The following is a 24,315-nucleotide window of genomic DNA, read 5'->3' on the forward strand; positions in this document are numbered from 1 at the left end:
TTGTCAACAAACTTCTAAGTGATTGCTCTTTCTTTTACTTGGGCTTGTCCTCACCTCAGCTCTGATACCATCTTAATTTTGGATTAACATATTCTTTGCTTAGGTTGGTTATTTCATTTAACCATGTACTCATTAAATCATTAGCAATCACATTGAATATTAACTAACGAAAGAACATGAACGATAAGTGCAGAAGACAAACCACGACAGAAGAACACGAGAATATGGCTCATGCTAGGGAAAACCCCCATAATGGGGAAAACCCTTGATCAATTCTTCTTATTATAATAATCAAGTGTTCAGCAGAGAAAGAGTACAAGAATTCAGAGTCAAAATTGACTTGCCAAATTGGAGATTCAATATCACTGCCCCTAGACAAAGAGTGCTCTCATAAGTTGATGGCATACTACCATAGAAGCTTGATCTGGTTAGTGTTCCACTGTCTCATATAGCAGCTCCAAAATGCCTCTTATTGACTGCTTCAATCTCTTTGTTTCCATGTCCAAACACCTGTCATCCTAGGCTGCCCTTCAAGCCCTTTTTCAACATTGATATAGGCCTAGGAATACTTCACAAGATATGCTACAGCAATCTGAATGTTTATGCAAGGATAATTGACCTTCTATTCAAGGGAAAATACCTCTGATCACAGTGCCGCTCCATGAAGTGATTGCAGCTAGGGTAGAGAAGTCTACCTAGACTTCTAGGCCCATTCAAACAGTCCCTTTACACGACTGTAACCTACAGGAAATACTGTGGCCTCCTTTGATGACAGCGGCTCAGAGAGGAGGCCCTAAATTAGCCCTTTTGTCCATCAAACAGCCTTTGCATGCAGCTAGGGAAAGGCACCTACCTGTAGCCTTAGAACAGAGGCAAAACCCTTTCACGTTGCTTGCCCAACTAGTCAACAAGACTGCGGCCTGCTTGAGAAGACTTCTTGGAGGCTGCGGTATACCTGGGAGAGACATCCCATATCATAGAAACATACTTAATCACATCAGATCTTCCTATGCCTGCGAATAGCTGAAAGATAACTCGGATCTGCAATAGAAGAAGATCAATATGCCCAGAACAACCCTATCGAGCCCTCCAACCAACTTTGCTGCCACAGAGAAGAATTATCACAAGAATGATGCACGAGAATGTCTCTAATGAGATTGGAGACCAACTCTTTTTATATAAAACTTTGGGGTCAAAAGGACACGTCCATTGGGCTCCATGACCTTACAAGATGATGTGGCCGACCTTGATAATTTTACATGAGAGAAACATAAATTCAAAATTACACTTCTCCTTGACCAAATTCGATGATCTTTAGGTCGATTTTGGTCCTCTCGAAAAGAGGAATTCAATGACATAATTATCTTCCCCAAAGGAGCTGTCCAAAGTGGAATTTGGCCCTAGTTGCCAATTTTAACATGAATTAGTTGGGACCATTTATGATTTCTACAGTTCTGGGTCCTCGGACTACCAAGGATATTTGGGGATGTTAAGAACAACGATTTGGATCAGCCTAGTTTTACCACATATGTTGTCATAAATCTAATCAAGATATTTGAAATGGTAATCACATGAAAGAAATTGAGTTAGTATGAGAAAGTGATGTTGGAAAGTGTAACTAGGTTAGGTCTTCATAATGACATGTGTAATTGTGATTTTATGTAATTTTTTAAAAGAGGAAAAATGAAATGATTATTGTAATACTTGTCTCATGGGTTTCATGAGCAAGGAGTTTTATTTTTAGTGATGGTTCCCATTGTAAGCCTTTAGGATTTGTCATCTAGTCATAAAAGTCAATTTGTGTCTATGACATGTATAAAGGACCCTTCTTGGGCATGTTATATTTTGTATGAGTCATTAGATAAGTATAAATATCCCTCCAAGACAAGCACAAGTATCTCCCTTCAAGTCGGCTTCAAAGGGAATAATAATCTCTTCTAAGGACACGTCAGCTCGTCCTCCTGTCAAGTCGGCTTATTATCATGGCAATCAACTATAAATAGGCCACTCGGCCTCATTTCAGAGTAGAGAATTTGGTTGAGTTCTGAAGTTAGTAAGTGGTGCGAAGGTCAGCAAAAGGAAGCATCCTAGCCAGCGTGAAGAAAGGAAGAAGAGCGAAGTTTTCTTGGGTATCATTTAGATCTGTTTTGAGTCTGTTTTAAGACACACATGCGAAGAATAAAGAGGACAGTGGCAGCATAAGAAGTCGAGAAGAGTAGCAGTCCTCTTGGGTAGCCGAGTTGGAAGAAGGTCAAGTCAAGAAGGGAGATCGATTCAAGCTAGAAGAAGACCCTATCCAAAGTGAAGAAAGTTAAGGCACAAGATAAGGTTTTGTGCATGAGCTACGGTTTATGAATTAGGATTGCGGACCTAATTCAAGGAGGCTGAAGGTTTGAAGCAGAAAGTGGTCGAAGTGGAAGAGGAGCTGAGAAAAGAGGAGCAGAAGGTTGATTGTCGTTGTCTAAGGATCTCATCAACGGAACTTCTGTTTTGGTTTTGGAGTGGAAAATAGTTCAAGGGTCTTGGTCTTGTTATTCGTCAATTGGAAACTCTATAAGAAGAAGAATTTGTTGTGGTTTTCCTCTTAAGAGCAAGAGGTTTTTCCCCTGGCTGATAGTCGATATTCTGTGTCTCTTGTCTCTTTATAGTTTATGCTCATTTCTTGGTAGTTGTTTGATGAAGAATAACATTATAATAACATAAGTAAAAGAAGATCCTAATCAAGAAGTAAAAAGCATTCACAAGGAGTTATCTAAATAAGAGAAATCACCTAATCTAGATGCCCTAGATTTCTCAACATGGTATCGGGTTTCGGAGCGAAGGTGACAAAGTCAAGGAAGGGCATCTTATCAAGTGACACTCAAGGATCAAATCTCGAGGAAGGCATCAAAGCAAAGATCATCTTTAAGACAAGATCTACAAAGGAAGCATTATAACCCTAGATCGAAGGAGTCTACAAAGAAGTCTTGGGATCATCATCATCAAGGAAAGAAAGCCAAGTTGAAGAGATCTTCGAATCAAGGTCCCTACCAAAGAAGTCATCATCGATCTTCATCAAAGGATCCAAAGAGATCTCACTCTCTGTAGGATCAAGGATCACTCTTGAAGAAAACTACCTTCATCAAGGAGAAGTTTTCTATTCTCTATATCATCATCAACATCAAGGAAGCAGTAAGGAGAAGGAGCATCCTATCAAGTAAGTATATTTATATCCACATCTGAATCTGTCAAAATGTCATTTTTGCAAGGAAAGCAACAAATTGGTTGGGGCTTCAAACTATTTTGCATGGAAGTAAAGGACAAGATCTGAATCTCATTGAAAATTAGGTTATGGAACATGTCAAAGGATCTATCACTAAACCAAGAAAGGAAGATGCTAAAGCTCTTGCAAAGTATATGAAAGGGGAAGTTAGGGCTCAAAGGGTTCTCATAGAATCTATTAAGGATCCCCTCATCCCATATTTATCCAAACTCGAAACTTCAAAAGAGATCTATGACAATCTGGTAAAGTTGTATTTCGTAAGCACTGTTGGAGAAGTCATCTCATTAAGGCAAGAACTCTACACGCCGAAGATGTCAAGGGAAGATGGAATAGCCTCATACTTTTTGAGGATATCTGAAATCTGGGACCAACTACAAGATCTAGGAGAATTCATGTATGATAGAGAAATGACTACAGTGGTATTACATGCACTATTGGAAGAGTGGGGTAACTTTACTTCAAGTATTTATGGGAAGAAAGAAGCTACTCCATTCCAGGATCTATGGTCACTGTGCAAGATTGAAGAATCTAGACTAAAGGCCAAATTTGATGTGGGAGCAGGTGAGAAAAATCAAGCATATGTTGCAATGATAAAAAGAAAGGGAAAATTTGGAAAGTTTGGTCCTCAAAAAAAGAAGAAGAACATGGGTAAAATACAATGCTATGGGTGTCAAGAATATGGGAACTATAGGAGAGATTGTTCTAAGCACAAGAAGGACAATAACAAAAGAGGAAGAGAAGAAGTCCACATCACTAAGGAAGTGGAGGAAGCTGGAAAGAAGAAGTCCAAGAAGGAGGAAGCAATAGATCTCCACTATTGATATAGTCTTCCTCACTTGGTTCTTTTATAGTTTATGTTTCTAAGTTTTCTTGTTGTAAAATAGGAGCACGATGAGATGCATCAAGGCATCATAGAAGCATTGAAAGCAAGAGCTCAAGACATTATCATAGAGAAGCATGAAAGATGGTTAGAATCTATGGAAGTCAAGGATATAGCTATTGGGTATCTCATTGGAAACATAAGTGGCAAGTTCATCTAGTACAAGGTTCATCATAAATCTGTCAAAAGGAAACATCTACTGGATGGGGATACTCTATATCCTCAAGATTCTCTGATGAAATCTTCATCAAGTTCACCAATCAAGTGTTGAAGAATCTAGGGCAAAGTAGTTATGATAGGATTCTAGGAATGATAATAATTTGTGAAGCACTTTTACTTTTTCTTGTTAGCTTGATCTTTTTCATGTTATTAGTGTATGTTCTTTTACTTCATCAAACTGCTACCAAAATACAAAAGACAAGAACACAAGATGTTGGCTCTCTGCCAGGGCAAAACCTCTCTCTCTTAGAGAGGAAAACCCTTTCTCAAATTTCTCTTATTGAAGCTTCTATTGAACAATGCCAAACCCTAGACCCTTGACAAGAATATCCTCCAAGCACAAGTCAAGCCCTTTGTTCTCCTTCCGGCACTTTGTCCTCCTTCTTCCGGCACTTCGTTCTTCTTCCAGCAACTGATGATAGTCCTTGTTATGCTAGCTCTAGAAGAGATACTTCTCCTTGGTCCTTAGTGGACTCTTTCACATATGAGGAGAACCTTATCTCTTGCCCAACCGAGCTCTTTCTTGAGATATAGTTGCAGACTTGATATGACAGCAGTGCAGCCCTATTTCTTCGCACGTGTGAGAGGATTCCTTAGGTGAATGTCCACTTTCTTCTTCACTTGAGTGAGCTCCTTCTTCGCTTGAGTGAGAGGCCTTATATGCCTATTTATCTAGCCCAAACAACGATATATATATGCTTGTAGTAGATAGTTGTTATGATAGCAAAGAGACCTTCTATATCTTCGCACGTGTGGTTGTAGTTGACCTAAGAACAGTCCTCTAAAGCTCGACATAATTTCTTCTTTCTTCACTGCACTAGAGGCTGCTTTCGATGCTTCTTTTTCACCCTTAACTCGTCTTCTTATCTCGCTGATTTCAGAGGTGATTTCTCTTGTCGTTGGAGGAGTGGACAACCTCTATATATAGAGGTTTTTCCCTCCTTTAGGCCGACTTGAGGCCGACTTGACATTTAAACTTCGAATTGCTTCCTTTAATGATGTTGTTGCATGGAGGAGACTTGTGACTTTGCTTGGAGGAATATCTTTGACTCTAATACATATATATACATGGTGTAACATGCCCTTAAGGGTCTTCAACATTTCTTTTGACTCTTTGACTTTCCTATAGCACTTTGACATGTGCTAGACCTATCCAATGAGCAAGAAACTCATTGATATAAATAACAAAAATAATATTTCTTTTCTTTTATAAATACAAAGATCAAAATTACATTTATGAAGACCGAACCTAGTTACACTTTCTTCAACATCAAGAGAGGAAGCAAACGTTTCATCAAGAATTCCAAACCTACAAAATTCATGGGATGATGGCATGATGATGTAAAAGGAGAAGCAGATCAAGGAATTGAAGCTCTTTCAATCAAGGAAGTTGTTGCAGGAAATTTGGATGACCGAAAGGAAAATGAGGTATGTATGCTTACAGTGTATATTGAAGAGTCATATCATATGGTTGCAGGTAACATGGTTGAATGCTCTATCCTGAGAGCGTAATCAAAGGAAGGATCTCCTTCGTCGAAGGAGTGCAGAAATGCATGGGTCACCCATTCACTAGATGAAATCAACATAATCTGTCCTCATATGTAATATGATATGGGTGACTATAATTAAGGAACTCTAATTGGAAGTTCTTGGGAATGAAATGTCTGAAGAACGGAAGGAAGAGATCGTGGGATATCCAACCATGAAAAAAAGGCAATCAACATCCATGGACCAAGAATATTTGACTAGGATATCTCCATGAAAGATATGATGATTCTAACGGAATCTGGAAAAAGAAAGAGACCCTTGACAATATATATATATATATCTTTGGGAGATGTGTCAATATGTATGCAGGATGCTGATGCAAACTAGAAGATGTTATGATGAAAGACCATCACAAAGGAAATTTTGATTTATATGTTCATTTTTTATTTTTGAACAAATATTTGGATCCGCTGCCAAGGGAAGATCTATGGATATATTCCACCATCGATGCCCATGTAGTAGGATGCAAAATCCTTATGGAAACAGAAGGAAGCCTAGATATGAACAGATAGATCACTTTCTGATGATGACATGACTGACTCATGGATGAAAGTGATGGATGGTTTGTGCCCTATGAAGAATTCCCAAACATGAAGACTCCTAGATAACAAAAAGAAGTTCATGACATCGTGAGGAGGAGTTTTTCAAGCAGTTGGTTGTCCCATCATCTCCACCTAAGGAGTTGTTGTAGGTCCCTAATTAAGAGGGAGCCTGGAAACAAGTTTCTTACTTGGTAGAAACTTGGAAGCAAAATTCCTAAGCCAAGAGGGAGCTTAGGTACATTCCTTCCATAGGAATGAGTACATTCCTTTATTGGAATAGATATGTCCTCCCTAATTAAGAGGGAGAGATAGACACATCATTCTTGTCTTCACTTGGGAAGACAAAATGGAGGATTGGGTAAACATTTGGCATTTGATGCTCTTTGAGGATGTGTTAGGGCATCCCAGATAAGAGTAATCGCAGAGGACCGATATTCTTTGAGGACGGGGAATCCAAGATAAGAATAGTCCTGGTGGAACACACGTTGAGAACCCAGGTGGGGTATGTTCTGAGAGAGACAATTATGAGGGTGTTTATACATCATTGGTCCCTCCAGCATTGTGCACAAATCTCGTGGAGAGATAGAGTTGTTAGTCAAGGCCTTGCTATGTGATAATGTTGGTTGATATGATGCTAAACAAATGGGTTACCAATCTGACTCTCCTTATGAAAAATTCTTCAGATTGAGAATAACCAAATACCATTATGAATACCTCCCTAGTTAAGAGGGAGTGTTGAAAAGTGTAACTAGGGTCGGTCTTCATAATGACATGTGTTATTGTGATTTTAAGTAATTGATGAAAAGAAAAAAAATAAAATTATTATTGTAATGCTTGTCTCATGGGTTTCATGAGCAAGGAATTTTATTTTTAGTGATGGCTCCCATTGTGAGCCATCAAGATTTGTCATCTAGTCATAATAGTCAATTTGAGTCTATGTCATGTATGAAGGACCCTTCTTGGGCATGTTACATTTTGTATAAGTCATTAGATAAGTATAAATAGCCTTCCAAGCCAAGCACAAGTATCTCCCTTCAAGTCGGCTTCAAAAGAAATAATAATATCTCTTCTAAGGACACGTCGGCTCATCCTCCAGTCAAGTCGGCTTATTATCTTGGCAAACAACTATAAATAGGCCACTGGGCCTCATTTCAAAAAGAGAATTTCGGTTGAGTTCTGAAGTTAGTAAGTGGTGCAAAGGTCAGCAAAAGGAAGCCTCCTAGCCAGCGTGAAGAAAGAAAGAACAGCGGAGTTTTCTTGGGTATCACTTGGATTTGTTTCGGGTCTGTTTTAGGACACACGTGTGAAGAAGGAAGAGGACAATTGCAGCAGAAAAAGTCGAGAAGAGTAGCAGTCCTCTTGGGTAGCCGAGTTGGAAGAAGGTCAAGTCAAGAAGGGAGGTCAAGTCAAGCTAGAAGAAGACCCTATACAAAAGCAAAGAAAGTTAAGACATAAGATAAGGTCTTGTGCATGAGCTAGAGCTTCTGAATTAGGATTGCAAACCTAATGTAAGGAGGTCGGAGGTTTGAAGCAGAAGGAGGTCGAAGTGGAAGAGGAGTCGATAAAAGGGAAGGAGCAGAAGGTTGACTATCGTTTTCTACGGATCTCATCAAGGGAACTTGTGTCTTGGTTTTGGAGTGGAAAATAGGTCAAGGGTCTTGGTCTTGGTATTCGTCAATTGAAATCTCTATAAGAAAAAGAATTTGTTCGGGTTTCCCTCTCAAGAGTGAGAGGTTTTGGCCCTGGCTGATAGCCTATATTCTGTGTCTCTTATCTCTTTATAGTTTATGCTTGGTAGTTGTTTGATGAAGAATAGCACTATAATAACATAAGTAAAAGAATATCCTAATCAAGAAGTCAAAAGCATTCACAAACAGTGATCTAACTAAGAAAAATCATCTAATCTTGATGCCCTATTGATACCCCGAGAATCCAAGTTAAACATGACATTTTTGAAGATTCCAAGGGAAGTTGATGAGACTTTGAAAACTTAAACCTAACTGTAGCTCCTTCAATAACAAAAAAAGAAAGACAAAATGGGGTTTGGAATCATCATCAAGGGTAAGTTTCCTAATGGAGAGATTTGCGTTATATAGTAGAGCAATCACAAGGGAACAAAATTCAAGAATATGCTACAAAAAATACTAGTACCAGGGGTGTCAACTCCAAAGGAATATTGTTCAATAGTAGAGCAAACAAATAGCAACATGGATCTACTCCATAGACAAGTAGTACCATGCCTTGAAGCCAAAGGAGTAGAATTGCAAACGAAGGTGCAATATCTTCCAAAGTTTTAGGAAATGTTATTTGTATAGCTCCATGAGAACCACAACTTCATGTTATCTGTACTTGAGGATACAATAAAAGGCATTGTCCTTTCTTGTTGGAGTTTTCTAGGTAAAATATTGTGTCCATTTTTTCTATAGAATTTGATTTAATATAGTTTCATGGATGATTTTATTGTTTTAAATGCATAATAACCTAAGTAATAGTGAAGCTCCCCTAGGGCCTTTGCACACGCTAGGATGCATGCTTGGCATGTGTCCTATGTTTAGAATAAGTGCCAAACACATGTTTGACATGTGTCTTAGCCATGTTAAGATGTTTCTAACATGTATGGCGCAAAATAGAGACCTATGGGTCTCCAAAAAGTGATTTGTCTCTTCTATTTGCTCATTTTCTCTAGCAACTTGGAGCTTTGAGGTTTATTGGTGTACAGTTGAAAGGTAAATCTAAGATTTGAGGGGAACCCAACCACTTTCCAAGAGGATTTGCATATCAAATTTCTTGCTTTTTCTAACAGCAATGTTTCTTTTTGGCTCATTTCAAAGAAATGATAGCTCAATCAATGTTGAGTTGGCATTAGCCAACTTGGATGTAAATGAACTAGTGCTAGAGCCAATCACTTTTGATGATGATGATCCTCTTAATGGGTCATTCTCCACACCAACAAAAGCAAAGATTGCATTGGATATCGAGGAGGAGGAGGAAAAAGCAACTACAATGGTGTTGATTTTGATGTATCTGACATGGAGGAGAACTCCCAATAGTCACAAGCTATCAAATTCTAACATCTACAGTGCTAGTACCTACCATATTTTGTGTATCCATTGGCATAACCACTTATAGTATCAGTGAGTCAGTACCATTGTAATACATTTTGATTATGATGATTTCATGAGAAAACTACAATTTCTGGTTCTAATTTCTTATGAGTTTGTAATTTGATCATCATTAATTTAGTACTTCTAACTAGTTGTATGATTGAACTTGTCTCATAAAGGAACCATAATGTATCAATATTTTGTAAATGTTATAGTTTTAATCAAAATTTGAATCAATATATATGTAAAATAAATCGTGTCCTCCATGTCTTGTTTTCAGGCTCATCATGTCCCATGTCAACACTCGTATTTCCTTGTCCTCTATGCCCCATGCCCTCAAGTCATCTGACTTAGATAGTAACACATGTAATTAGATAGAGTAGAATCTCATTATGTCTTCAGTGTCACTCTTTATAGGAGTACATAGTTAAGATTTCTTGTGACAAAAACCCAATGGAATATCTATAGTATTTTTAAAATCAAGTGGTGTTATCATAGCAATATTGCACATCTATGGACATTGGAAACCACAATACATTTGCCATTAGTAAAACTCTTAAACAAGAAAGACTCCAAGAGATGCAAGAGCTAAATTAGCAAATTCAAGTAGTGAATGAAGGGTTGAGAAAGATGGCCCAAAACTTGGAAGTGGAAAATGAAGTGCTATAAGTCAAATTGTACAACCACATAATGTATCCTCATTAAATTCATAGGGGAGGTAGAAAAGTACAAAAAACAATTTACAAGAAGTGGATAATGCTGGAAAATGTAACCAATATCGATCTTCATAATCTTGGGGTGGAATTTCCCAAAACGCTTTCTGGGTTTTTTGGAATACTTGTGCCCAAGCCTCCTTGCAAAATTTGAGGTTTACAGCACATCTGATGCTACCCCAAATCAACAAAAGTCACATTCGAGAATCTTATCAATGGGGATTCTAACAAAAGTCAACCTAGGACAAACTAATGTTTCTATAAGGCATGAATATATTTTGGAGCTTCAATGTTATTTTCATCATGTTTCCAATTGAGATTCAAGGATGAAGCCTTCCTAGATAAAAGGGCATGTAAATTTGTAATATACCAAATTTTATTATTAATAGAAACAACAATTATATATGGTCATGTCCCTTATAGTCATGTCTCCTATATCTTATAAATATAACAGCGTTCTTGACTTCATATCATTATTCCTTGTAGCTTCACATTTAACATATAATTATTTGTCTTTCTAGATAATATGGGCTTGTCCTTTTCGTTATGAGTACCTATTGTTAGCTTTTGCTTGCTTTGAAAGTGTTTTCACAGAAGAATGCTTCATGGGATGTGAAGGGCTTCCAATCTCCTCGCCCTTTTGTTTATTTTTTAGTTACATTTGGAGAGTTTAGATCGGGTGTGTGCTTGCCTTGGGATCAATGCTAGGGAGGCGCACTTCTTGATGTTGTAGTTGACAAATGTGGCATATTTGGTATCATCTACAAGGGCACACTTGGTCAAGACGATAGGTGCTTTGCACATGTGGAACCACCTTAGAGGAGGGACACTCAACACTTCAAAGTTGAGCACTTGACCCCAAGAGCATGTAACCACTTTATATACAATTTGAGGAATGCTTGAGTCAAGGAGCCATTGTTGGAGAGCACACCTTCGACTAGCACTCGACATGTGGACACCTAGCTTGGTGAGCACACCACCTTGCGGTTGGACAAACCCTAGTGTGACATGTGAACACCTTGCTTTGAGGATCATTGCATTTGGAGCCTTGTTTGTTGACTTAGACTAGGGCTACTTGTGGATTTAGTCCATATTTTATCGTTGGCCTCCCTCACCTTAGTCTATATAACAAGACGATAGTGTCATTATTAAAATTAACTACTTTGTATATTAGAGATTGATAGTTGGTGTACACTACAATGCTCATTATTTGAAGAACCTTTTAAGTTCATGTATTACTCCTGTAATAAGGGTTCGTGCTTATGAGATGCTAGAGCTAGGGTTTCCTCATTTGCGAGATGCAAGCGTTGAGTAGTAGAGCTGTTGGGATGCAAGAGGGAGATCTTGGGGTTTGACAATGCATGTGATGCTGGTTTGTTTCGAAGCTCCAAAGATTTCCTTGTAGAGCTTGGTGGGATCTATTGCTTTGCCTTTGTATTGCTAGTTAGGGTTTGCACTGATTGTGGATTCCCTAGGCTCCAGCTAGGATTTAAGCTACATGGAAGGATCCTTGCTTGGGGTGCGCTGAGGTATTGAACTTTATGTTGATTTAAAACTGTTTTAGTATGCTGATTTATTAGGACAGCAGGGACAAATGTTGTTTGTTTAGCATGCATAATGAAACTTTCAGATCTGATTGGTTACTGTCATATTTCTGCTATAGTTGAAGTAATTTTCAGATCTGTGCCCTGTAATAGATATTTCCCCAAGGGTTGTTGAAATAATCTATGTTTCAAGTCTTTGTGGAATTTACATTCTTGATTTTGAGTACAACTAGCATGGGGCAGATTTGAAGTTTCTTGCACAGCTATTGAATAAACTAGCTTCAGCAATAAGGCTGAAAGCTCTATGAAGTAAATCTGTGACCTCATAGAAGTGATGTGGATATTTCATATTGGGCAGACCTTTGAAATTTCTACACCTATGGCACTCTATGACTACTGCAAGATACGTCACACATCTTTTTAATCTGATACTTGTGAATTCAAACCCCACCAAACACATTCAACCTCCCAACTTTTACTTGATCAGATAGGTTCCTAATGATTGCCTTGACCATGGTCACATGATTTCTGGAGAAATACAACAATTTTTTCGTTTTCATGAAATTATTAGTTTTATTTTAACCATATGGTGAGTCATGTTCACAACTTTCACCGCAGGATCCACACTTCATAGGCTTTGAAGTTAATTTAAATTCCCATCTAAATATATGTTAGCAAAATCATTCGTCTTTGGTCAATTTTCCAGTAGCTTAGTGAGTGCGATGACCCTCTCTGTATAGATCCTTCACTGGAATTTTTTGGTATTTGTTGCCATTTGGTTCCTTCAAATAGTCGTTCCATTGGGAACTGCCAAGCATGATGGAAAACTTGTTAGATGCAAATGGGTTTATAGAACCAAGTTTGGACCAGATGGAAAAGTTGATAAACATAAAGCTCGTCTTGTTGCTAAGGGTTTTTCACAAGTTGAAGGCATTGACTATACTGAAACCTTCTCCCCTGTTGCCAAAATGAACTCTATCTGCCTTGTTCTTTCCCTTGTTGCCTCTTTCAAATGGGAAGTCCATCAGATGGATGTTAAATCTGCCTTCTTGCATGGGGACTTACATGAATAAATCTATATGGAACAACCTCCTGGCTTTATACAAACAGAGTCCAGCCTTGTATCTCGACTTAAGAAATCCCTTCATGGTCTCAAGCAAGCCCCTTGGGCTTGGTATGCCAAAATGGATAGCTTTCTTTTAGATACTAACTTTTCTAGATGTCATTCTAACAATACTTTCTACACCAAGAAAGTGGGTAAGTCTCTTATCATTCTTGTTCTTTATGTTGATGATATTATTCTTACTGGTATTGATCCCAACCTTATAAACCATGTGAAGTCTAGCTTTAAAAATCAATTTGAAATGACAGACTTAGGACATTTGCATTATTTTCTTGGTATTCAAGTCTTGCAATCCAAAGAAGGTATTTCCCTTTCCCAATCCAAGTATGCATGTGATCTTCTACGCCACTTCCACATGGAAGACTATAAGCTAGCCCCTTCTCCCTTTCAGTTTGGAGCCAAACTTTCAGTCACTTGTACTTCCCCTAAGTTGATGCTACCTTATATTGTCAGCTTGTTGGAAACTTTTGTATCTGACCCATACCTGTCCTGACCTTTCCTTTGTTGTTGGCATTATTACTCAGTTTATGCAAAACCCACATGAAATTCATTGGAAAGCAGCTAAAATAATACTTTGTTATGTTCGAAGTATAGTTCAGTTTGGGATTTATTACAGTGCAGAAGCATCTCCTCTATTGGTTGGTTTCACTGATTCCGATTGGGCTAGTGACCCTGATGATCAGAAGTCTACTGCAGGTTATGTCTTCACTCTTGGTTCTAGACCTATTACATGGGCTTGCAAGAAACAAAGTGCTATTTCTCTTTCTTTAGCAGAAGTAGAGTATCGTGGCGTCGTAGAAGCTAGTAAGGAAGCCCTGTGGCTTCGTCAGATCCTATCAGAGTTTGGTTTTCAGCAGCAGCATCCGACTACACTTTGGTGTGATAATCAAAGTGTCATTCAACTATGCAAAGATCCAGTCCAACATCAACACAACAAACAGATTGAATTACACATGCACTTCATCAGAAAGCTCATTCATGACCATGTTCTTGAAGTGCAATATTGTTCAACCGATGATCAAGTTGCAGACATCTTTACAAAGGATTTCACAAAGGCGAAGTTTACTAAACTTCGATTTATGGCTGGAGTTCAGGAAGTTGTCACTAAGGGGGGATAGGCTCTAATGCCTCCTTCCTTCTCCTATTGTGTCATTTGTGTACATCCTTCAATCCTATCCCAAGTAGTTCTTAAGGGGGGATGTTAGGATATTCCAACACATAGGAAATAGTTAAGTATAACTTGGTCTATTGGATAGTTAGGTAAAGTGTGTTTCTTTACTATGTACTTTTTGTAACTTACAATCCGACGGTCATGATATGTTCTAGACATGAAGTGATCTGACGGTTCATTCTCTCCTCGGTATTATCGACACTTGATCCGTGGCTTAACACTCGATTGGTCCATGATCTCTATTTAAAGAGCATGGAGAGTCATTTGTAAGGTGACCGTTCATGAGAGGCTAATGTAAATTTTCTTTCTTTTACATTGATAAATTACTTAAGGTGGCCACGTTGGCTCAGGCCGTGGAAACCACGTCAAGAATAATGGTGTACCGATCTGTGATCTGTTTGTGAGCGGTGTCCTTTGGTGTTCTATCTAAGGAACTTAACCTGTAAATTCCAACAATATCCCTTACTAGAAATTCCAGGCAAAGGGTTCAGCCCACATATATTTCTACAGCAGAAAATCATAAATCGTGCTAGCACATAGTAGCACAAAGAGAAAAATGTTAAACAAGAAGACTGGAAATTTAAACAGAACTCTAATATTTTCTTCATTTTGTTTTCATGAGCTAAAAATTATATTATAAGATTCTTATTATTTTTCCATTTTCCCTTTCTTTCCAAACATGGCTCAGGGCCTAGATCAACAAATTTGGACTTTTGATATGTTATATAAATTCGTTTTGGCCATGCTGCAAAGAGATTAACCAATATGTGTGCCTTTCCAGAATCATTTGTAAAACAGAGAATTCAGAAAAAATTATTCCCACAGAAGTTTAATCATATCATGCCTATTTTGAGATTCACCCCAATAGATAACCAACATATGTTAATATTGAATGACATATAAATATCACAATGAGGTACTGTACATATGCAGAAGCAATGGAAACATTTCATTATGCAATGATTTCATTGTAGTTAAAGAATGACTGCAGAATTAAGATTTTGTTCCAATTAATAGCTAATCTGTGATATTAGCAGTGAACCATATGCAAAGAAAGGCTCGAACAAATCACTGAGTCCAAAAATTATACCTTATTACAGACTGGACAATTTTCACTTCGTTCCATCCACTCATAAATGCAGCCGAGATGAAAATGATGACCACATTGAGCAGATATTTTAGGATTTTCAACAGTATACTCTACAAAACAATATAAGGCATAGCTTTAGCCAAGAAAACCTTCAGGTCATTAGCCTGTATATAAAATAAGGACGATCCTTTATTTGTTAAACAGGTTCCAAACTAGATTAAAACCACAAAATAAGTAAACAAATATGAGAATATTGTTAATATTCTTCGGACCAATGAAGACAAAGCCAAGTTCTCTTGAAAATATGATAATCTTCCTCTTACAAACAGATCTCTGACATGTAACAATATAAAATGAATATAAATAATGTAGTCTCCAACTATTTGCATGAACTTCATATTCAATCACATCTTGATGAACACAATAAGAAATGAGCATGTAACGGGACTGGAAGACTTATAATGGTTTACTAACAATACCATCAGAATCCAATTATATACTCATATAAGGAAGCTTTGCACAAGTTGAGATATTTGAGCAAAATATACCAAACAGATAACACCAACTTCAAATAAATTACATTTCTAAATATTCTTAAAACATTCTCAGCTACTCCAATAATCACTTGAATCAAGTTCGATTTGACCAATTGCATTCTTACTTGCCTAAACAAAATTATGTACAAAAGTGCATATCAATTGATCAAATTATGACTGAATTTACTATATTTTGCAGTGTGGAAAAAGTCGGGATTAAATCCCAAAAATCCATTTTTTTCATCAAAACGATTAAATCGTCCGACTTTTTCCCTGACGAAAAAATCGCGATTAAATCGAATTAATCCTGATTTTATCAGGAGTCGACCAAAAAAGTCGTCCATCTTTCCCAAGCTGCGCATAAGAGCCCGAAAAGGGGGAAAAACACATTTGCTTGCTGTTTTTGCTCCCATTCGTCCCTGTGGAGAGAGTCGCTGTTTGCCATTGCCCAAGAGGAGGAGATTTGCTAGTTTTGTGGTGAGGATTTGGAGCTTTGTCCATTGCTCACCGTGAGAGATTCAAAGTGTTGAATTTCTGCTGCCAGGTATGTATTTTAATTTCTCTCTTAGTCTTTGTTACACAAATGGCTTCTTAAATCTTTCTATAATTCTATTAGTTTCTTTTTATCTTATTTTTGCCTAGAATTTTGAATAAAAACATTGTTAAGAATCAAATGACAAAAATTCAAACCCTTGTTTACTGAATCTGAGTTTGTTCAAGTGAGTGAGAAGAGGCATTTAAAATCTAAAATCAACAATTGCATTTGTGTTTGCTTCTTATGTGATGGAAATTTTTAATTTTTTTCATTTTTTTTTGTGCCCAGGTTCAAATTCAAGTTCAAAGTTTAAAACAAAATGCCAACGCTTTTGGATGCTGTGTGGGAATATAGTGAACCTGATACTATACCCGAATCTGGGGGGGTCAATAGAATGTATTTGACTAGCAAGTTGTTTGGCAAGCATATGTCAGGAGGTATCAACAGATTAAAATTCCATTTGGGGCAAATTCCGGGGCAAAATGTAGAAACTTGCCCAAATCCATCTCCAAAAATCATCCGACAGGCCATTCAATCGTTGATGGATAAAGAGGAGGGAAAAGTGTTAAAATTGGCAACTAGGGCCAAACTCCATGTGGGTCATCTTATTTATGGCAGCTGATATTTTTCCTAGACTCCTCTCATCGAGAGGTGTATCAAGATTGATCTAAAGATCATCCAATTCCGATAAGTATTCATGGAGTTATGAATTTATTTGTGTTATTAGACAATTCGTCAAGGTCAGCCACCAACCAAATAACCCCCACATGTGCTCAACGTTTTAGTATAAAAGGAGATGACTTGAGAGTCATTTCACACACACTTCACTCTTGATTTCTCTCCACTCGCTTTGGGTTTTAGTGGAAGAGAAATCTAGGAGAGGAAGCCCTAAATGCAAGAGGGAAGGAGGCTGATCTACACTGCCCTAATGGAGATCAAACCGTAGTTATGGAAGGGACCTATACGCTGACCTAAAGAAGATGTCCTTACCATTAACGCAGTCATGGAAGGAGTGTTAATGCATCTATGAAGGAGGCTAAACAAGTTGCCCTAGCCGTAGTCCTAAAAGCTTACCTAGCCGCAGTCCTAAAAGGATACCTAGCCACAGTGAAGGAGGGTTACATGATGCCCTAGCTGCAAATCCATGATGCCCTAGCCACAGGTCCATGATGCCCTAGCCACAGGCCACTTCAAGTGACCGAATTGATGGATGGAGGGCCAAGGTTCTAGGGCCGAGAGGGCAAGCTCCTAGGCTGAGTAAAGGAGGAACATAACGCTGTATGGAGAGGCCAAAACGCAGGCCTAATGTTGTTGTCCTAGAATACCCTAGATGCAATCATTCACTACCATACACCATTCTAAATGAGGTATGTTCATACTTGTAGGGAGGCTGAGTTTGAAAAGGAGAATTACAGATTGTTCGAGGGCAGCAAAAGGTAAGGTAAGACCGTTTGAGAAGGTTGTTAGTGTGCAACAGAGGTTTGTGGTTGGCCACAGGCCTAGCCACACCAAAATAGGCCAGCGTGTCAGTGTTAGGGGTTGCCATATGCTCAAAAAAACAGCATGAGGAGGCAGCTATCTACCTTGACTAGGCCGCAGTTCATTAAGGTTGTTCAAGGTATGTTTTGGGGCATGATTGTTGGGTTGTTGTAGGTTACAATGGGACAGCAGCAAGCATGGTGTTGCAAACACAAATGGGACAACAAGCAATCATAGGAGCAGCAATGACATGTGGCAGCCAAAGCACATTGGGACAACAGTAGCAATGCTAAACAGTGGGACAGTAGCATGGTGCTGCAAGGGACAGCAGCATGGTAAGTGGTACAGCAGGACATGGTGCTTGTTGGAGCTTGGTACTTGGGACAACAAGCTATGACATGGCACAGCAATGCTAAACAGTGGGACAGCAGCAAATGCAATCATGGTGGAGCATGGTAGATGGGACAGCAAGGACATGGTGCTTGCATGGGACTGCAAGCAATCATGGTGCAGCAGTATGATGTGTGCAGCATGGTAATGAGGTCCAGCATAGTGATGATGAGTGCAGCACGATGTAGCACAGTGAGGTGCAACATGATGACGAGGTGTAGCACTATGATGGGTGATGGAGTCACCTGGGAGAATCAGTTGAAGCAACATGTCTTCAACTGAGTTCAGCTACCTCATGTATCATCCTCTTAGAGATGATCTATGCTATTAAAAGTCAAAGTGGTGAATTCTGTTGTAAATGTACTATCTCTCTCTCTCTCTCTCTGCTGAACTATTGAAGAACATATAAGAAGAATTGATCAAGGGTTTCTCCACATTGGGGTTTGTCCCTGGCTAGCACCACATCTTGTGTCCTCTTGTCTTGGCTTGTCTTCTGCAATCTATGTTTATGTTCTATCTGCAATTTACTTTAATGTTGATGTGATTGCTAATCTGGATAAGATATTGAGCTAACTGTGAAAATTGAAATAAATTGCTCTAAGCATAGAACATACCTAAAATTAACACAAAGACACCACGGCAACACTAAAAATCCAACTTGTAGGGGCCTCAAGAGTGGGGGGGAGTGAGAGTGCTTCTTCAGCATCACCTTCCACACCCATATATCCCAACCCCTCAGCTTTCTCATCTTTTTTTGTTCCTAGAACCACACCTGGTGCACAACCTAGCATCAAATCGGCACTTAAAAAAAAGGAAAAGGCAAAAGCTGACAGGTTGGTCAGTAAGTGTCTTCTATGGAGTGATGTTCCTTTCAACATTGCCAAGACAAACCCATTCTACCAACCTATGTTTGATGTTGTTGTTGTCGTTGGGGGGGTACAAAGCCCCCACCTTTGCAGAATTGAGAGGGCCTCTTCTTCAAGATGAAAAGATTGATTGCACTACTAGATTGGAGGAGTTTAGGGCATCATAGGAACACACTGGATGCACAGTCATATCAGATGGTTGGACTGACCAGAAGTGTAGGACCCTTCTTAACTTCTTGGTTAATTGTCCCAAGGGGACAATGTTTATGAAATTTGTTGATGCATCTGCACACATTAAAGATGCACCTTTATTATGTGCGTTGTTGGACATCTTCATTCAGGAAGTAGGCCCAAGCAATGTTGTCCAAGTCATAACAGAGAATGCTGCAAATTATGTTGCAGTTGGCAAATTGCTTATGGAGAGGTATCCTAACTTGTTTTGGACACCTTGTGTTGCTCATTGCATTGACTTGATGTTGGAGGATATAGTTAAGATTCCAATTGTGAAGGATATTGTTGAATCATCCAGGAGCATAACAAAATTTATATATAATCACGCATCTGTGCTTAGTTTGATGAGAAGATTCACCAACAACAAAGAGTTGGAGTGTCCTGCCATTACACGATTTGCCACTACTTTCATATCTCTTCAGTCTCTGTTGAATTCTATGTGGGATATGAAGAGCATGTTTCTTTCACCAGATTGGCATGCTTTATCTATTAGCCGCAAACCAAAGGGAGAGGGCATATGCAGACTAGTTTCATATGATCCAGAGCTTTTGGGCAGGAGTAAAGGAGGTGTGTGCCATTTCAGAACCTTTGGTAAGGGTTCTTCGGTTGGTTGATGGAGACAAGCCTGCAATGGGCTACTTGGATGAGGCCATGGATAGGGCCAAAGAAGCCATTTGTGCTTATTATGAAGATAAGGGAGATGAAGGGTTAGAGAAACAACAGTCATATGGACAGTGATTGATGAGCGATGGAACAATACCCTCCATCGCCCCATTCATGTTGCAAGTATCTACCTCAACCCCGCATTTTCTTACGCTTGTGGTCTCAGATTTGATACCGAGGTGATGGATGGATTCTTCACTTGTGTTTAGAGGACGGTGGCATCTAAGCAAGAACGTAAAGATATTTCTAAAGAAATGGAGGTATATAGGATGGGAGGTGGCACATTTGGTTTTACCATGGCTATTAAAAATAGGACGACCAAAATGCCAAGTAAGCTTCAGTTTGTTTCAAACTTTCAAGTTTAGAATTTCAATGTTTTTTTTATTTTTCTCATTTTTCATTTAACTTGTAGATGCTTGGTGGACAAGCTATGGTAGCAGAGTACCCCATCTGCAAAAGCTTGTCATTCGAGTGCTCAGCCAAACATGCAGTTCCTCGAGGTGTGAACGCAAATGGAGTGTATTTGACAAAATACACAGCAAAAAGCGCAACAGGTAAAAAAATTTCAAATTAAATTTTTTGAATTCATTTGATTATTTTTAATATTTAAATTTTCTAAGTACTAATTTACAATATATGACCGTAATACAAATTGGAGTCCCAACGCCTTGATGACATGGTCTACGTCTAGTACAATCTTTGATTGTGGGTGAGATAACTTCAGAAACTTCCTGAGGTGGAAGTCATCTCATTGGACAATATTGATACCACTGCTGCATGGAGGGTTGAGACTGAGAGGCAGAACATGGACTTGATCCCGGATCGGTTAGATGTGGATCCAGAGGAGGTAGCGGTTGCAAGGAGGGAGAGCCAGAGGTAGAGGAGGAGCAACATCAGGGTCAGGAGGCAGAGCTGGATGAGGATGAGGAGGAGGAGGTGACACCATCTAGGATGGGCAGCAGCAGCATAGGACAAAGGCCACCTCTTTCATCGGCTTCTAGAGGACAACTGACTCCATTTGTATTTCCAGGGGCTGGGCCTTCTTCCTCTAGAGGAAAAGGCAAAGCCATTCCCTATTCCCGTAAAAGGGTCAGAAGATCTCAGTGACTGATTACTTTATGACATGTAGATGACTCAAGATATACATTTATTATATTTTTTGTTGATATTTTTTGTAGCACCAGGTTTTGGCCTGATGGATTCTGGACCCAGATGCTATCTGGAAATCTAGAGACAGCCTATCATAAACCTGCATCAGACACCAATGTAAACAACCTATGGAGACTGAAATTCAAGCAGACAACTTGGTTTTTCAGCCTACATAGCATCTAGAAATCATCGGGTGGAACCAAACGTGGCTATTTTGGCTCAGTCCATTATTTGGGGTGGGGTTTCTATTGGTCATCATCCACTGGTCCATCTAAGGATCCACCAACCAGGGTGCTCATTCTGTGGGAAAACCAAGAGTTGAAAGCATATTTTCTGGTTCTGATGTTTTGCTAAGTTGGCCTGGAAGTGGGTCTCTGATTTATGTGACCTAACCCCATTTCCTAGAAGGCTTCCATCTTAGGGGACAAGTTGCCTTGGGGTGCCTTCAGTTTTCAGGCAACATGGAACTACTCATTAGAATTGATCTTATTTCTCATCTGTTAAGAAAAGAATGCTTCTATATTTTAATAGACCCAAACAACAATGTTTTTTCATGGGTTGAGAGTTCATTGATATGTTGCGAATCTCTCACAGAAGATCATTGTACAGGTCCATAAAGTGGAACTTGACATAGCACACATGTGCCAACTGCTGGAATACTAGGGTGGGGTTTTTTGTACTAAACAGGTAACCTTTCAGGAATTCTCCATCTCCTTCTGCTGGCTCCAAGCAATTTCAGTGCAGCGATTGGAAGTCATGACATGGAGGTAGCTGAGCATTATCAAAAAGGCAAACGCAGTGTCAAAGCTGGCCTTGCAGCCCTCCACCAGTCACTGAATAATAAGTTCCCAACTCTTTCCCTAGCCATCTTGAAAAAAGAAAAGCATCCTGTGAATGATGGTTGGGGCACCAATGTTCCTGGCATGGAGTCAGCTAATGAAGGGTGGGTGCCCACCCTGAATGACCCACACAGCCCTCCTCCCCAGGAAGTTTTGATCCCAATGGTGGCCTAAATGAAAATCTTGAGTATGTCTTGTTACCCACCACCAGTGGGTGACCCCTATGGGAGAAATATTCTCCTAGATTTGTCTTCAGCCAGCCAGCAACGCCTTGTAGCCAGCCGATAGCTCAATGTGCCACCATTCTCCGCCATCTGAGACAACCACTAAGTGCCCTCACTCATTTGTTATGATCATATGTTTGAAGGTCTTCTAACCCCAAAGGTATGACTTTGCATTATGTAATTGGGTATTTATGCTTGCTTTTCTTGGGAACATTTGGACATGGATTAGTGGGGGGATTCGGCGGAAAGAATGGGTTTGACTTGTACTCTTGTTCCCTTACCTCAACTTGAGAGTTAATCTTTTGTATCCTAGTCCCATGGGATATCCTCTATTGGCTACTAGCTTTAGGGGCGGCGCTACATGGGAAACCCTAAATTTTAGTTGTGTGGTCTTGCTCAGTGTTGCACGAAACGCCCCCCCCCCCAAGGATCAAAACCCCAAAACGCGACCCGTACAAATCTGTTGCTGATCCGCCGCCCGAAAGGCATCCTGAAAATTCTGAAACGCGGATTGGGCCAGAAAAGACGCTTCTTGCCCTATGGGAACCGTCTGGGCTGATCCGTGTTTCGAAATTGTCAGGGTGCGTTTCGGGCAACGGATCACCTAGCCGAAACGCAACGTTTCAGGGCCGGATCCATACGAATCACAACCGGTTCTGTGGGCAGCCAACCGGTTCCGCCCGTGTGGCCCCACAAATATGCTTTTTTTATTTATTTTTTATCTAGTGGTTGGGGGTAGGTCCAAGTTGGGTTAGAGTAGGGGATGAAGAGACTAAAAGGCTCTTTCACCTCTCATTTGCTCACTTGTATGTTTTGAGAGCTTGGAGAAGAGAGGAGAAAGAGAGGAGAGACGTGAGGAGAGCTTGGAGAGTGAAGAAGGAGGAGGAGCATGGAGGAGTAAAGAAGGGCTTCCATCTACAGGAGCTAAAGAGGTAAGTGCAAACCCCAAACTCCCTCATTTTTTTGTTATTGTTTTTGTATTTTTCTCCTCCCTCTCCTACTCTTTCCCATTCTTTCTTCCTGCTCATTTAATTGCAGGTTCTCCACCACCTATATTCATATTCCAAGATAGTGTTCTTTTGGCTTCTATGTATCATTCCACTTTTGTTTTTAATGATGGCAAGGGGGAGTAGGAATAGAAGGGAAGACGAACAAGAGGATAGTGGTCCCCATATGAATGACCCAATGTATGATGAGGAGGAAGGATTTGAAGGGAAAGGGGATGAACCTAAAGGGAACACTGAAACACTAGAGGGGAAAGTTGCATTAACACCCTTGTGGAACCATGTGACCAAATTTGAAGGGTGTTGTGGCAATACAAATTTGCCCAAACATTTCAGCTGAACAAAGAAGAAAATACATCCAAATAGAGGAGGTTTCACAACAAAAAACCAAGAAACAAAAAACTCAGTATGAATCCAGTGCAACCTCTAGATTTGATAGCTCGTCTCCCCATGGTACTTCTGCAAGCTCTGGAGGTAAAAGAACAATAGGGGATTTCCTAAATGTTGTTGGGAGGGGTGATGTGGATGGAAAGATAGTTCGATGCTTTGTGCTTGTGGTGTACCATTCAATGTGCTTCGCTCTCCCTATTGGCATGAAATGGTAAACACCACCAATGAAGCCCCAAAAGGATACAAGGCCCACAACTATGAGAAAGCTAGAACAGTGTTATTAGAAAGAGAAAAATCAAAGGTTGAAAGAGCTTTGACACGTTTTACAAATGAGTGGGTGGATTGTGGGGCATCCATTGTATTAGATGTGGGACAAATATTAGAAGCCAACATTTGACAAATGTTCTTGGTGTTTCTAATAGTCGTGCAGTATTTATTACATATCATGACTCCTCCTCCATCAATGCAAGTTCCACATTTCAAATCTCCTATTGCAAAAAATCATGGATGTTGGTCTGAATAATGTAGTTCAAGTGATCACAGATAATGCAGCACATTGTAAGGCAGCAAGAAAATCTATTGAGCATACTCGTCCACACATCTTTTGGTCTGAGTACTTGGTGCACACATTGAACCTTTTGATGCATGATATTGTGAAGCACAAAGAATGTGGGTGGATTAATGAGCTTTACTAGAAAGGGAAGCAACTCATTAAATTTATCACGGGGCATACAAGGGTAAACTACTTCTATGGCACTTACTCCAAGTTGCAGTTGCTTAAACTTGAAAAAACAAGATTTGCAAGTTATTACC

At 39.4% G+C, this 24,315-nt stretch overlaps 1 protein-coding gene across 2 annotated transcripts in view; it reads right to left on the minus strand.

Annotated features, from left to right (window-relative positions):
• LOC149203710 (E3 ubiquitin-protein ligase At3g02290-like) overlaps positions 1-24,315 on the minus strand; it is a 201,262-nt gene that overhangs the window by 62,468 nt on the left and 114,479 nt on the right. For both annotated transcript variants that reach the window (XM_089403540.1, XM_089403539.1), the window contains exon 4: positions 15,197-15,306. In XM_089403540.1, coding sequence (XP_089259666.1) covers positions 15,197-15,306 — 110 coding nt within the window. The remainder of the gene's footprint in view (positions 1-15,196; positions 15,307-24,315) is intronic.

Source organism: Pinus tabuliformis, chromosome 2_1, assembly GCF_031772625.1.
Source record: "Pinus tabuliformis cultivar Carrire ecotype Pingquan chromosome 2_1, CPIR1, whole genome shotgun sequence".
NCBI classification, from domain to species: Eukaryota; Viridiplantae; Streptophyta; class Pinopsida; order Pinales; family Pinaceae; genus Pinus; species Pinus tabuliformis.